The sequence below is a fragment of the Suncus etruscus genome, chromosome 1 (assembly GCF_024139225.1).
Source record: "Suncus etruscus isolate mSunEtr1 chromosome 1, mSunEtr1.pri.cur, whole genome shotgun sequence".
Classification (NCBI taxonomy): Eukaryota; Metazoa; Chordata; class Mammalia; order Eulipotyphla; family Soricidae; genus Suncus; species Suncus etruscus.
The window spans coordinates 64109385-64122269 of NC_064848.1; the positions used below are offsets into that span (position 1 = coordinate 64109385).

Consider the following 12885-nt stretch of genomic DNA (forward strand, 5'->3'; position numbering starts at 1 on the left):
TTCTTTCTTTCTTTCTTTCTTTCTTTCTTTCTTTTTTTCTTTCTTTCTTTCTTTCTTTCTTTCTTTCTTTCTTTCTTTCTCTTTCTTTCTTTCTTTCTTCTCTCTCTTTCTCTTTCTTTCTTTCTTTTCTTCTTTTTTCTCTCTCTTTTTCTTTCTTTCTTCTTTCTTTCTCTTTTTCTTTCTTTCTTTCTTTCTTTCTTTCTTTCTTTCTTTCTTTCTTTCTTTCTTTCTTTCTTTCTTTCTTTCTTTCTTTCTTTCTTTCTTTTCTTTCTTTTTCTTTCTTTCTTTCTTTCTTCTTTCTCTTCCTTCCTTCCTTCCTTCCTTTCTTTTTCTTTCTCTCCTTCCTTCCTTCTTTCTTTCTTTTTCTTTCTTTCTTTCTTTCTTTGTTTCTTCTCTTTCTTTCTTTCTTTCTCTTCTTTTTGTCTTTCTTTCTTTCTCTTTCTTTCTTTCTTTCTTTCTTTCTTTCTTTCTCTTTCTTTCTTTCTTTCTTTCTTCTCTCTCTTTCTCTTTCTTTCTTTCTTTTCTTCTTTTTTTCTCTCTCTTTTTCTTCTTTCTTTCTTTCTTTCTTTCTTTCTTTCTTTCTTTCTTTCTTTCTTTCTTTCTTTTTTCTTTCTTTCTTTCTTTCTTTCTTTCTTTCTTTCTTTCTTTCTTTCTTTCTTCCTTCCTTCCTTCCTTCCTTCCTTCCTTCCTTTCTTTCTTTCTTTCTTTCTTTCTTTCTTTCTTTCTTTCTTTCTTTCTTTCTTTCTCTCTCCCTCCCTCCCTCCCTCCCTTCTTTCTTTCTTTCTTTCTTTCTTTCTTTCTTTCTTTCTTTCTTTCTTTCTTTCTTTCTTTCTTTCTTTCTTTCTTTCTTTCTTTCTTTCTTTCTTTCTTTCTTTCTTTCTTTCTTTCTTTCTTCCTTCCTTTCTTTCTTCCTTTCTTTCTTTTTGGTTTTTGGGCCACACCTGGCAGCGCTCAGGGGTTACTCCTGGTTCTGCATTCAGAAAAAGCTCTTAGCAGAACAGGGGACCATATGAGATGCCGGGTTTCAAGTCACTATCTGTCCTGGATTGGCTCCGTGCAAGTCAAATGCCCTGCAGCTGTGCTATCTCTCAGGCCCCTGTTTTCTTACATTTCTAAGGAAGTTTCATATAGTACGTTTGCTTTGCCTGACACAAACCAAGGATATATTGATCAGAATCTTTTTAAGGCCTGGCCAGAGGGCTGAAGTGATAGCCCAGCAAGTGGGTAGAACATTTGCATTGTACGAAGTCGATCCAGGTTCTATTTCTGTCTATCCCTATGGTCTCCAAAACTTGCCAGGAGTGATTTCTGAGTGCAGAGCCAGGAGTAATCCCTGAGCATTGCTGGGTGTGGCAAAAAAAAAGAAAGGAAGGAAGGAAGGAAGGAAGGAAGGAAAGAAGGAAAGAAGGAAAATGGGAAGAAAAAAAGGAAGAAAGATTAAAGAAAAAAGAGAGCCTGCCAGAAGGAAGAGAACATATTTTTAATCTCTAAAATAATCAAAATATAATGCCAGAAAGTATTCAAGCTAAAAGGACACACAATCCATTTTTGTCTTATAAAGTGAACTGTTCTGAAAGACATTAATGTGTTTTACTCTCTTATTGAGAGTAGTATGAGCAGTCCCCATGTCAAAATGGCAGAATTCCAGCAGTTCATTTGCAAAAGCAAATTATGTGAAACTCAGAATGCATTCTCCACAGAAAATATATTATGCATGGTGGTTAGCTATGTTTAACCGTGGCACTCAGCAGTAGAATTTTAACAGAATTATCTGTAGGACTTGATTACTAAAGGAATACTCTTTCCTAAGGATATTATGACCAAGGGTTCTAATAAAGATGCCAGGAAAGGAGTGTTTATCCCTCATTTCTCTCCCACTTCTGAGCTTGTTGCCTAGGATTGAAAACTTCTGCTTTGGGATCATAGGGAGGAAGGTAATGAGAAGTGGAGGAGGTTCAGGCTGGGGGTCGGGGGGCATAATGAATTTTGAGAAGCAGAGATTTCTTCCTTGCTGGGCTTTAGATCAACCTCTGATGGATTTTGTTTCTTTTATTTGGAGGTGGGAATAGGTTTGGCCATCCGTGCAGTGCTAAAGGACTGCTCCTGGCTTTATGTTCAGGGATCCTCTTACAGAGCTCTTGGGACCATAAATAGTGCCAAGCATTGAATCTGGGTAGGCTATTGCAAGGTAAGATTCTTAGCCCTGTAGTATCTATAAGGCTCCACTTCGTTTCTTTTCATTCACTCATCCCAGTAATTGACTTGGGCTTCTTTCATTACTACTGCAATCTATTCAGAAAATTTCTATTGGCTCATTTTTTGTCTGTATGAGATTTTCTGGCAGTATAGAGAGTAAAATAGAATATTAAAAATAAATATTTAGTTTGTTTTATTGTCTTTGGGCCACACCCAGTAATACTCAGGGATTACTCCTGGCTATGCACTCAGAAATCACTCCTGGCTTGGGGGACCATATGGGACACTGGGGGATCGAATTGCGGTCCGTCAGAGATGAGACAGTTCAGAGAAGAGGACACAGTGAGAGCAGTTCAAAAATGAATGTTTCCAGAAATACTGATGCAAAAATTCATCTATTCCTCTAAACTGTCCACCTAGTCCAACAAGAGATCTCCATAAAAGGCCCTGGGAATATGACTTAAAAGGTGGTACTCATACCTAGCAAGGCTATGAGTGCCACCTCATACCCATGGATTGCATATCTGGCACTACATGATCTCCAAGTATCACCAGGTTTAGCTCTTGTGACTCAGCATCACTGGAGACGCACTGGTGGCCTTCAAGCACCACAAGATTCCAAATACTTAAGCTCTTGGGGTTTGAGCACTGAACAGCTTGTCTTGAACTGCTGGACTAAGTAGATAGGAATTGATTTCTGGAACCCTGAGCACCTTTTAGGTGTGGATCCAATAAAACAAAAGCTATTGTTTAGAAAATGCTTCCATTGGATTGCTCATTTTCATGGATCTTTTTTCTGGATCCTCTACATATTAAGTATGGAGAGTGTTAAGGATCCAAACAGTGGGTATCTTATCTTTTTTTTTTTTTTTTTTTTTTTTGGTTTTTGGGCCACACCCAGCGGTGCTCAGGGGTTACTCCTGGCTGTCTGCTCAGAAATAGCTCCTGGCAGGCACGGGGGACCATATGGGACACCGGGATTTGAACCAACCACCTTTGGTCCTGGACTGGCTGCTTGCAAGGCAAATGCCGCTGTGCTATCTCTCCGGGCCCAAGGTATCTTATCTTTCTAAGGCTCTAACTTCCTAACCTAGGATTTTGTAAAGGTGGGCTTGGATTTAAATGGACCAGGCATAAAGAGGATCAGTGAAAGGCAGGATGACTATGTCAGGATGGGAATAATTAGGTAGGAAATTTCATGGGAGGGTAAAGATTTTGAATACAGTTTTAAAGACATCTTCCAATTTTTTTGTGTGTGTGGGAAACCTTACTCGCAGGGGTCTCAAAACTCAATTTACCTGCGGGCCGCAGGAGGCAAAGTCAGGGTGATCCTTGAGTGCAAAGTCAGTAGTAAGCCTTGAACATTGGGGGTGTGACCCAAACAACTAAAACAAAACAAAACAAAAAAAGCTTCTTCTAGGGCAGGGCCACAAAATGTTGTACGGAGGGCCACAAACGGCCCATGGGCTGCGAGTATGAGACTCCTCTGAGTGACTGTGTTTGGGACTTACTTCTGATTCTGAGCTCAGAGTTTTTGCTATACTTGGGAGACCATATGTGGTACCTTATGCCTTGTACTACATCTTTTTCCCTTTGAATCTTTTACTATGGCGACCAGGACAATCTTTCTTTTTTAATATATATATATATATTATTTAAACACCTTGATTACATACATGATTGTGTTTGGGTTTTAGTCATGTAAAGAACACCACCCATCACCAGTGCAACATTCCCATCACCCAAGTCCCAAATCTCCCTTCTCCCCACCCGACCCCTACCTGTACTCTAGACAGGTTTTCCATTTCCCTCATACATTCTCATTATTAGGACAGTTCAAAATGTAGTTATTTCTCTAATTAAACTCATCACTCTTTGTGGTGAGCTTCCTGAGGTGAGCTGGAACTTCCAGCCCTCCTCTCTTTTGTGTCTGAAAATTATTATTGCAAGAATGTCTTTCATTTTTCTTAAAACCCATAGATGAGTGAGACAATTCTGCATTTTTCTCTCTCTCTCTCTGACTTATTTCACTCAGCATAATAGATTCCGTGTACATCCATGTATAGGAAAATTTCATAACTTCATCTCTCCTGACAGCTGCATAATATTCCATTGTGTATATGTACCACAGTTTCTTTAGCCATTCATCTGTTGAAGGGCATCTTGGTTGTTTCCAGAGTCTTGCTATGGTAAATAGTGCTGCAATGAATATAGGTGTAAGGAAGGGATTTTTGTATTGTATTTTTGTGTTCCTAGGGTATATTCCTAGGAGTGGTATAGCTGGATTGTATGGGAGCTCGATTTCCAGTTTTTGGAGGAATCTCCATATCGCTTTCCATAAAGGTTGAACTAGAAGGCATTCCACCAGCAGTGGATAAGAGTTCCTTTCTCTCCACATCCCCGCCAACACTGTTGATTCTCATTCTTTGAGATGTGTGCCATTCTCTATGGTGTGAGGTGGTACCTCATAGTTGTTTTGATTTGCATCTCCCTGATGATTAATGATGTGGAACATTTTTTCATGTGTCTTTTGGCCATTTGTATTTCTTCTTTGTCAAAGTGTCTGTCTATTTCTTCTCCCCATTTTTTGGTGGGATTAAGTGTTTTTTTCTTGTAAATTTCTGTCAGTGCCTTGTATATTTTGGAGATTAGCCCCTTATCTGATGGGTATTGGGTGAATAGTTTCTCCCACTCAAGTGGGTGGCTCTTGTATCCTGGGCGCTATTTCCTTTGAGGTGCAGAAGCTTCTCAGCTTAATATATTCCCATCTGTTAATCTCTGCTTTCATTTGCTTGGAGAGTGCAGTTTCCACTTGAATATGCCTGTAGTCTCAATGCAGGACAATCTTTCTAAAACACAAATTTTATGGTTTCTTTTCTAATGAAGTAATTTCAGAGCCTCCCTGTTTCTTATAGGAAAAAATATTATGGCTAAGATAATGTGTAAGTCTATGATTTTTGCCCTTTAATATAACTTGTCATTTATTTCTCCATCCTCTCATCCCTCTTTAGTTGTAATGACTTAATACATTACATATCATTACATTAAGTTCTGCATGACTTAGAGTACTCTCGATTTTTTTCTGGATTGTTCCGCTCTTTTCTGCCTGCCAAATGCCTAGTTACCTCTGATACGTCAGCCTTCATGAATTTTTATTTTACTCACTAAGGCAAAGTTGAACCATTCTTTCTTCACAGAGATCTTTGGCTTAGAATTTTACTGTAGCACCTATTGCATTGAACTGTAATGATTGCCAAACTTTCTAGAAAGAAAGGATAAAATCCAATTACTATTTGTGCCTTTGAGGTTAGCACACTTCCTGGTACATAGTAGAATCTCAACTGGCTTTCAAATAGGGAAATGTATTATTTATTTATTTAGTTTTTGGGTCACATCTGGTGACGCTCAGGGGTTACTTCTGGCTCTACTCTCAGAAGTTGCTCCTGGCAGGCTCCAGGGACCATATGGGATGTCGAATTATAACTGGGTTCTGTCCTGTGTTGGCCATATGCAAGGCAAATGCCTTACTACTGTGCTATTGCTCTGGCCCCTGGGAAATGTATTATTTAAAAGCTTATGGAAGAAACAACACCCACAAATGTAGTTGCTATGTCTGCATTTGGCCAACAACATAGACCCCTTCTGTTTTCATGAGAAACATAAACCAAACCACAAAAATTATGAGTACACTGGTCACACACCTGAAAGTTGGCAATCTTGGGAGGAAAGGGTAGGCCAAGTCCCTACTCTGCTGAAGTCATACCTGTTGTTCTCATCATCCACAATGACTGCTTTGCCAGTGGTCCTGCTTCATCACTCCTCTTTGACTCTGCAGAAACACCAATCTGACAAAAACTCCAGTTATGCTTGTATTCAGGCTGACATCACCAGAACATTTTTGGAGTGAGTGCAGGCAATCTACCCTTGCCTTCTCATACTTCTCATACTGCAGCCAAAACCATACTCCACAAAACTAAATATTCTTTTTTGTTTGTTTGTTTGTGTTTGGGCCATATCCAGATTTGCTCAGAAGTTACTCATGGCTCTGTGCTCAGAAATCACTCCTGGTAGGCTATAGGGAACATATGGGATGCCAGGAATTGAACCCGGGTCTGTCCCAGGTTGACTATGTGCTAAGCAAACACTCTACCGCTGTGCTATCGCTCTGACTCTGCTTACTAAATATTCTGAGTATGATCTCATTGGGAGATAAAATAATTTTCACAAATTTTCTTGTTGCTGTATTCTTTCTTATTTTTTTCTTTTTAGTAATTTTGCTCCCATTTACTTTAAACCAGGGGTCTCAAACTCACGGCCCACAGGCCGTTTGTGGCCCTCCATACAACATTTTGTGGCCCTGCCCTAGAGGAATCTTTTTTTTTTTTGTTGTTGTTTTGTTTTGTTTTAGTTGTTTGGGTCACACACCCCAATGTTCAAGGCTTACTACTGACTTTGCACTCAAGAATCACCCTGACTTTGCCTCCTGCGGCCCCCAGGTAAATTGAGTTTGAGACCCCTGCAAACAAATGTATTATGATCAACAATGTTAATCGTATGATAAATGGTCTTTAAATAAAGTAATTTATATTAAAAAATAAAAGCAAAAGGAACTTTTTTGCTTGTTTTTGGGCATAACTAGTGGTGCTCAGGATTACTCCTGGCTCTGTGACAGTAATTCTCTACAATTACTCCTGGTGGGCTTGTGGATTATATAGGATGCCTGGGATCAAACCCAAGTTAGCTATGTGAAGGCAAATGCCCTATTTTCTGTACTTCTACTTCCAGAAGGAACTTTTGTAGTTGCTAATATCTTGGATCTAAGATTTGAGGTCTCCACTATGTGATAATTATACAGTCATTACTGTAGCATGAATCTATTAAATATCTACATTAATAGTGTACATCAGCGGTCCTCAAACTTTTTAAACAGGGGGCCAGTTTACTGTCCCTCAGACCATTGGAGTGTCTGACTATAGTAAAAACAAAACTTATGAACAAATTCTTATGCACACTGCATATATCTTATTTTGCAATGAAGAAACAAAACAGATACAAATACAATATGTGGCCCGCGGGCCATAGTTTGAGGACCACTGGATGGTTTACAACAATTACTAAAATAGGTTCTTTATAGTTCCTAGGAATTGAGAATTTTCTGGGGAAGTCATTATTGTATTTCTTTTAATTATTATTTTAATTTTTAGTAAAATAGGAAATATTCTGATATGGATCCATAATACCAGTCTGAGTTTTTCTTTAACACATCATTCTGTTATATGGAGTCAAAGCTTTAGCCTGATGGAGTATTTTAGCTTTTTTGCACTGTAAGACTATTCCTAATTCATTATAGAAAACCATTTTGGTGGATAAATGCAACAAATTTGAGGAAAAACATGCAAAATAGTTGAAGATCTGTTTTAATCCAGATTAAACTTTGTCTTCGGAAATTGTGTATACTGACTATTATTTATTAAGAGCTTTTCATTTTTTTTTTGGATAATTTATTCTGCTTAAGGGAAACCAAAAGACATGAAAGAGATACATTGAAGAGTCAACAAAACAGAAACATCTTAAAATAGAGACACTAATTTTCAGCAATATTAACACATATCCAAGGAATAAAGGCTCTAGTCTTCTTGATAAAAGTCTTTTAAGGTAGTAAAATATAAACTTCTATCTCAGGCACTGTGATGGGCAGAAATAAAAAAGTGGAAGGCCTCAGCATATTTTGAGTATAGAGCAGAAAAAAAAACAACCCTAAAAATATTCATAGAGTCCCTGAAAATCAGGTATGAGAAAATTTGAACCAACCAAGTCAGATTCCAACTGTTTCTATTATTCCAACTTTCCCTCTATTCAGGATTCTGAGTTCCTTCTCATTTGGTTTTAGCTATAAATAATGATAGATGTGAAGTTAAGTGGACCAGTGATATGTAATCAGGGTCTCTCAAGACAACAGTTAAATCACAGAAGATAGATGTTCTGTTTTAAATGGTGATAAAGATGGGGTGTTTAGGGATGGGAATGTGGCTCAGTGGGATAGCACTGTTCTTGCATATGTGAGGCCTGTATTCCCAGCATAAGAAGGGGTGAGGAGGATTGAGAGAAGACAGAGTTTTAATTTGGCTATTCTGTTTTTCTTTTAACTCTTCAGCTTTTCACTAACAAAGAACTGCTGCAAAACAGAGGAGCATTTTTTAGGTGATTTGCTACTTTTGCAGAGTCATATCATCATAGAATTAAACTTTAATCTTTGATGTATAAAAAGATTAGAAAACACAGCCCCGCCAAAAAAAATTGTATTATCAGCTGATATGCCAGTAGTTAGCAATCTCCAAAAAATTAAGTTAAATTAATTTTAATTAATTAAAAACTTAAAATGAAATGCTCTGGGTTTTTTTGTTTTGTTTTTTTTGCTATATCCAGAGGTTCTCAAAGGCTGCTCCTGGCTCTGTGCTCAGGGTCACTTTTGTCAGTATTCCAGAATCAAATTACATGCAAGGCAAGCACCTTCATTCTCTATATTATTTCTCTGATCCCTAAAATATTTTATAAAATGTATAGGTTTATTTTTTGTTTTGGCGCTACATTCATAATGCTCAGGGCTTACTTCTTGGCTCTATACTCTGTAGTTACTCATGGCAGTGCTTGGGGGACCATATGTGGTGGTGGTGAATTGAGACTGGAATGGCTGTGTGCATGGCAGCTTCCTTAAGTGTTGTCCTATTGCTCCAACCTCAGAAGTTATAGGCTTTTCTTTGTTTTGAGGTCACACCTGGTGATGCTCAGGATGACTTCTGGTTCTGCATACAGTAATCACTCCTGGTGGGCTCAGGGGACCATATGGGATACTGAGGATCGAATGTAGGCTGGTTGTGTGCAAGGCAAATGCTGTACCTGCTGTACTATCTCTCCCTTCCCAGTTATAGTGTTTTTTTATCCTTTTTTTTTTTTTTTTTTTTTGCCTTTTTTAGGTCACACCCAGCAGTGTTCAGGGATTACATTCAGAAATCATTTTTGGAAGTGCTTGGGGACCATATTGGCTACTGAAGATTAAACCTGGATTGGCCATGTGAAAGGCAAATGCCCTCTGTTGTACAATCACTCCCACCCCCATACTTTTAATACTTTTATATGTATTTTAATGTGATATACCTTTAATACTTTGTTTTTGTTTGGGGCCACATCCAGCAGTGCTCAAGGGTTACTCCTAACTCTGTGCTCAGAAATTGCTCCTGGCAGGCTCAGGGGACCGTATGGGATGCTGGAAATCGAATTCAGGTCCGTCCCAGGTCAGCCCCGGGCAAGGCAAATGATCTGCCATTGTGCTATCACTCCAGTGCCACTTTTAATACTTTTAAAGTAACAATTTTCAAATTATCCCACAAAATTTTTCCTCTTTCTGAGGGTATCAGGGGAAAAAAGCAGTGTAATTATTCATTCTTAAAAAATATAATAGATTAAATGTTGCTATAAAGGTAACTGCATTTTTTTTAAGATATAGAGAAGAAAATAAGAGAGAAAAAGTATTAGACTTTTTTTAGGGATTTTTTTTTTGGGGGGGTGGGTTAGAGTTTCCTTCTGACTGTGCTCAAGTATCACTCCTGGCAGTACTCAGAGACCATATGTGGTGCAGGGATAACTGGTTGGTCACATGCAAGGCAAGCACTTTAGCCAATGTATTATCTTTCTGACCCAAAATTACAAATTAAAAAAATATTTTAAAAATTTTCCCAATTCTAATTTTTTTTGTGGTTGGCAAAAAAAAAAAAATCTAATCTGACAGACTAGATTTCCAAGAGTTTGAATTTTGGCCTAAGATCCCTCTGAAGCCCCAGGAAGACTAGTATAATGATAATTCCATCCATAAATTTAGTGTAAAATAAGTAGGTACAAAAGTGGCCTCTGTTTTAGGATTAGCAAATATCTATGTATAAAATGAAATGCTCTTTTTCAAATCCGACTTTGTCCATTTCCTGAATTAATTTTACCACTGTGGTTTGGTTGCCTTTTATTTTATTTTTTTGGTGAACAGAGATGAAACAATGAGAGAGAAGGGAGTTCTGGTCCAGGACAGGCCAGTTTACCAAGGCTTCATTCCTGCTCCAGAAAGGGTAGTAGATCATCCTCATTCTCCGGAGGTTGATCATCCCCACTCCCCTGGGCAGCACCATATCCATTCCCTGAAGGGGGGAGCGGGTCGTCTCCCCCTCCACTTCCCGCAGGAGGAGGAAGGCAGTCAGGGGTGCCCAACTCTCTGCCACTAGCGACTCTAGTCTTGAATGTCCCCATCAAACCTTCGAAGGATCTATACTTGGTCGACTTCTTCATGTCTCCAAGTTTTCTGCAGATGGCAGTTCCCACTGTGGTCAAAGCAGCTGACGTTTTTTGCTTCATGTAGGCATTGGACACCTGAACGTCTTGCCAGCTCTTGGACAGATTCTGCTTCAGCCCTACCAAGGCCTTGTGGCCCAGTTGCTTCTTGAGCTCCAAGCAGCGTCTCTCTTTGGCTTCCAGGGAGCAGCGTAAGGTTAAAATTTCCGCCTCCAGTTTAGCCAGTTCTAATTTGAGTTCCTTATGCTCGGCCTCTGTGAGCACCTCTTGTTTGGTAATTGGGTGGGATTCACAGACTTCCGCAGCGGCCTGTGACACTGACTGCGAAACATCTTCGTTGAGAGAATCCAAGTCCAATTCTTGGTAGAAAGAGTCCAACTTGCTGATGACAAAATCTTGGCCAGCAGAGTTAAAATCTAAGTCTGCTGGATCAGGCACTTGTTCCGCGGGTGAAGGGTCATTTTCATTCTCTGTGGGATGTGTCTCTGGTCTGGGGGGATCCATCCACCTTGGTTGGTGGGTCTCTGCACTGCCCTGTTGAGCTGATGTTTAGCCCTCTGGGATCACTTCCGGCCAGGTAGGTGGTGGGGCAGGCTTCCAAGGTGGAACTTTCAGCCCAAGGGCATCTGTGATCAGAAACCTGGCTCTGCTTTGGTACATCACATGCTCCTGTGGGTGTTTCTACATCACAACGACCCTATGAGGTAGACAGTACCTTAGGTATTATTTGGGAGGAGCAGGTACTTACCCCTCTGCTGCTGTGGGTGGCAGGTTCTGTCCTTCAAAAAAAAAGTCTCAGTCCCATTACAAGACTCTTTCAACCTCATCATTTTCAAACCTTTTATGAAAGAGCCCGGAGTGAGCAGAGTGCTGTAAATTGTCATGAAAGACCCCCATTTTTCCATTTCCTTTCCAGTTGTTTATTTAGTCATCCCTGGGTAGGCCTTAGTTGCTTCCATGATCTAGCTATTGTGTAGTCTAGTATGAACACAAGGCTGCATATATCATTATAAATTACTGCATACATATTTGCCATAAAGGCTTTATTGCACTTACATTTTTATTGGTTTTGTTTGTTTGTTTGGTTTTTGGTTTTTGGGCCACACCCAGCAGTGCTCAGAATTACTTCTAGCAGTTCACAGGGGATAATATAAGATGCTGGTTCACTGTGTGCAGGGCAAGTGCCTATCCATTATACTATATCTTTAGCCCTTGCAGTTTTATTTAATTTGGGGGGAGGTCACACCTAGCGGCACTTGGATTACCTTTGGCTCTGTGCTCAGAAATCGCTCCTGGCAAGCTTGGGGAACCATATGAATGCTGGGAATCAAACTCAGGTCTATCCTGGGTTGGTCGTGTTCAAGGCAAATGCTCTACCGCTGTGCTATCATTCCGGCCCCTAATAATTTTTTTTTATTGAACCACCATAAGGTACAGAGTTAAAAAATTGTTGATGATTTTTTTGTCATACAATGTCCAACAACTATTCCTTCACCAGTGTTTATTTGCCACACAAATTTTACTCCCCCACCCAGTCTGCCTCTATGGCAAAACTTTCCTTCTCTCTCTCTTTTTCTCTCCCTCCTCTCTTCTTTTTAAGCATGATGATTTTCAATACTGTTACTGAAATAGTATTATATATATCAGTTTGAATCCTTTCAGCAACATGTTTTTGTTCAGAGTGATCATTTCCAACTATTATTGTCATAGTGGCTATTTTCTGTCCTAACTATACTTCCTCCTCATTTCTGCTGTCTTTGGTATTATTCTCATACTTTTTTTTAATATCTCACAAGTAAATTGCATCACTCTGTTTCTCCCGCTCTCTCTGACTCATTTCACTCATCATGATAGTCTCATGTCTATGCGAATTTCATGACTCAATTTTTTCATGCTGCATAGTATTCTGTGGTTTAGATGTACCATAATTTCTTTAGCCACTCATCTATTCTTGGGCATTTGGGCTATTTCCAAGTTCTGGCTGTTGTGGATAGTTCTGCAATGAATATAGGCATACAGATGGCTTTCTGCATTGTGTTTTTGGTCCCCCATGGCATATTGTCTAGGGGTATTGCAAAGAGCTGTATTGCTGAGCCAAATGGAAGCTAGTTTTTTAAGGAATGCTACATTGTTTTACAAAAAGATGAGACCAGTCTACATTCTCACCAGTAGTGAATGAAAGTACCTCTCCACATCTGTGCAAGCATTGGTTCTTGTTCTTTTGATGTGTGGAAGTCTATGTGATGTGAAATGATATCTTATTGTTGTTTTGATTTGCATCTGCCTAATAATGATGTGGAGCCTTTTATCATTATTTCTCCCTTGAGGAAGTGTTCATCTTTCTCCCTATATTTT

General features: G+C 39.2%; 1 protein-coding gene across 1 annotated transcript; it reads right to left on the bottom strand.

Moving 5' to 3' along the window:
* Positions 1–10290: 10290 nt before the first annotated feature.
* Positions 10291–11034, bottom strand: TPD52L3 (TPD52 like 3). Its single transcript, XM_049772682.1, has one exon. It carries the CDS (start codon positions 11032–11034, stop codon positions 10291–10293), a length of 744 nt encoding a protein of 247 aa, XP_049628639.1.
* Positions 11035–12885: the final 1851 nt, after the last annotated feature.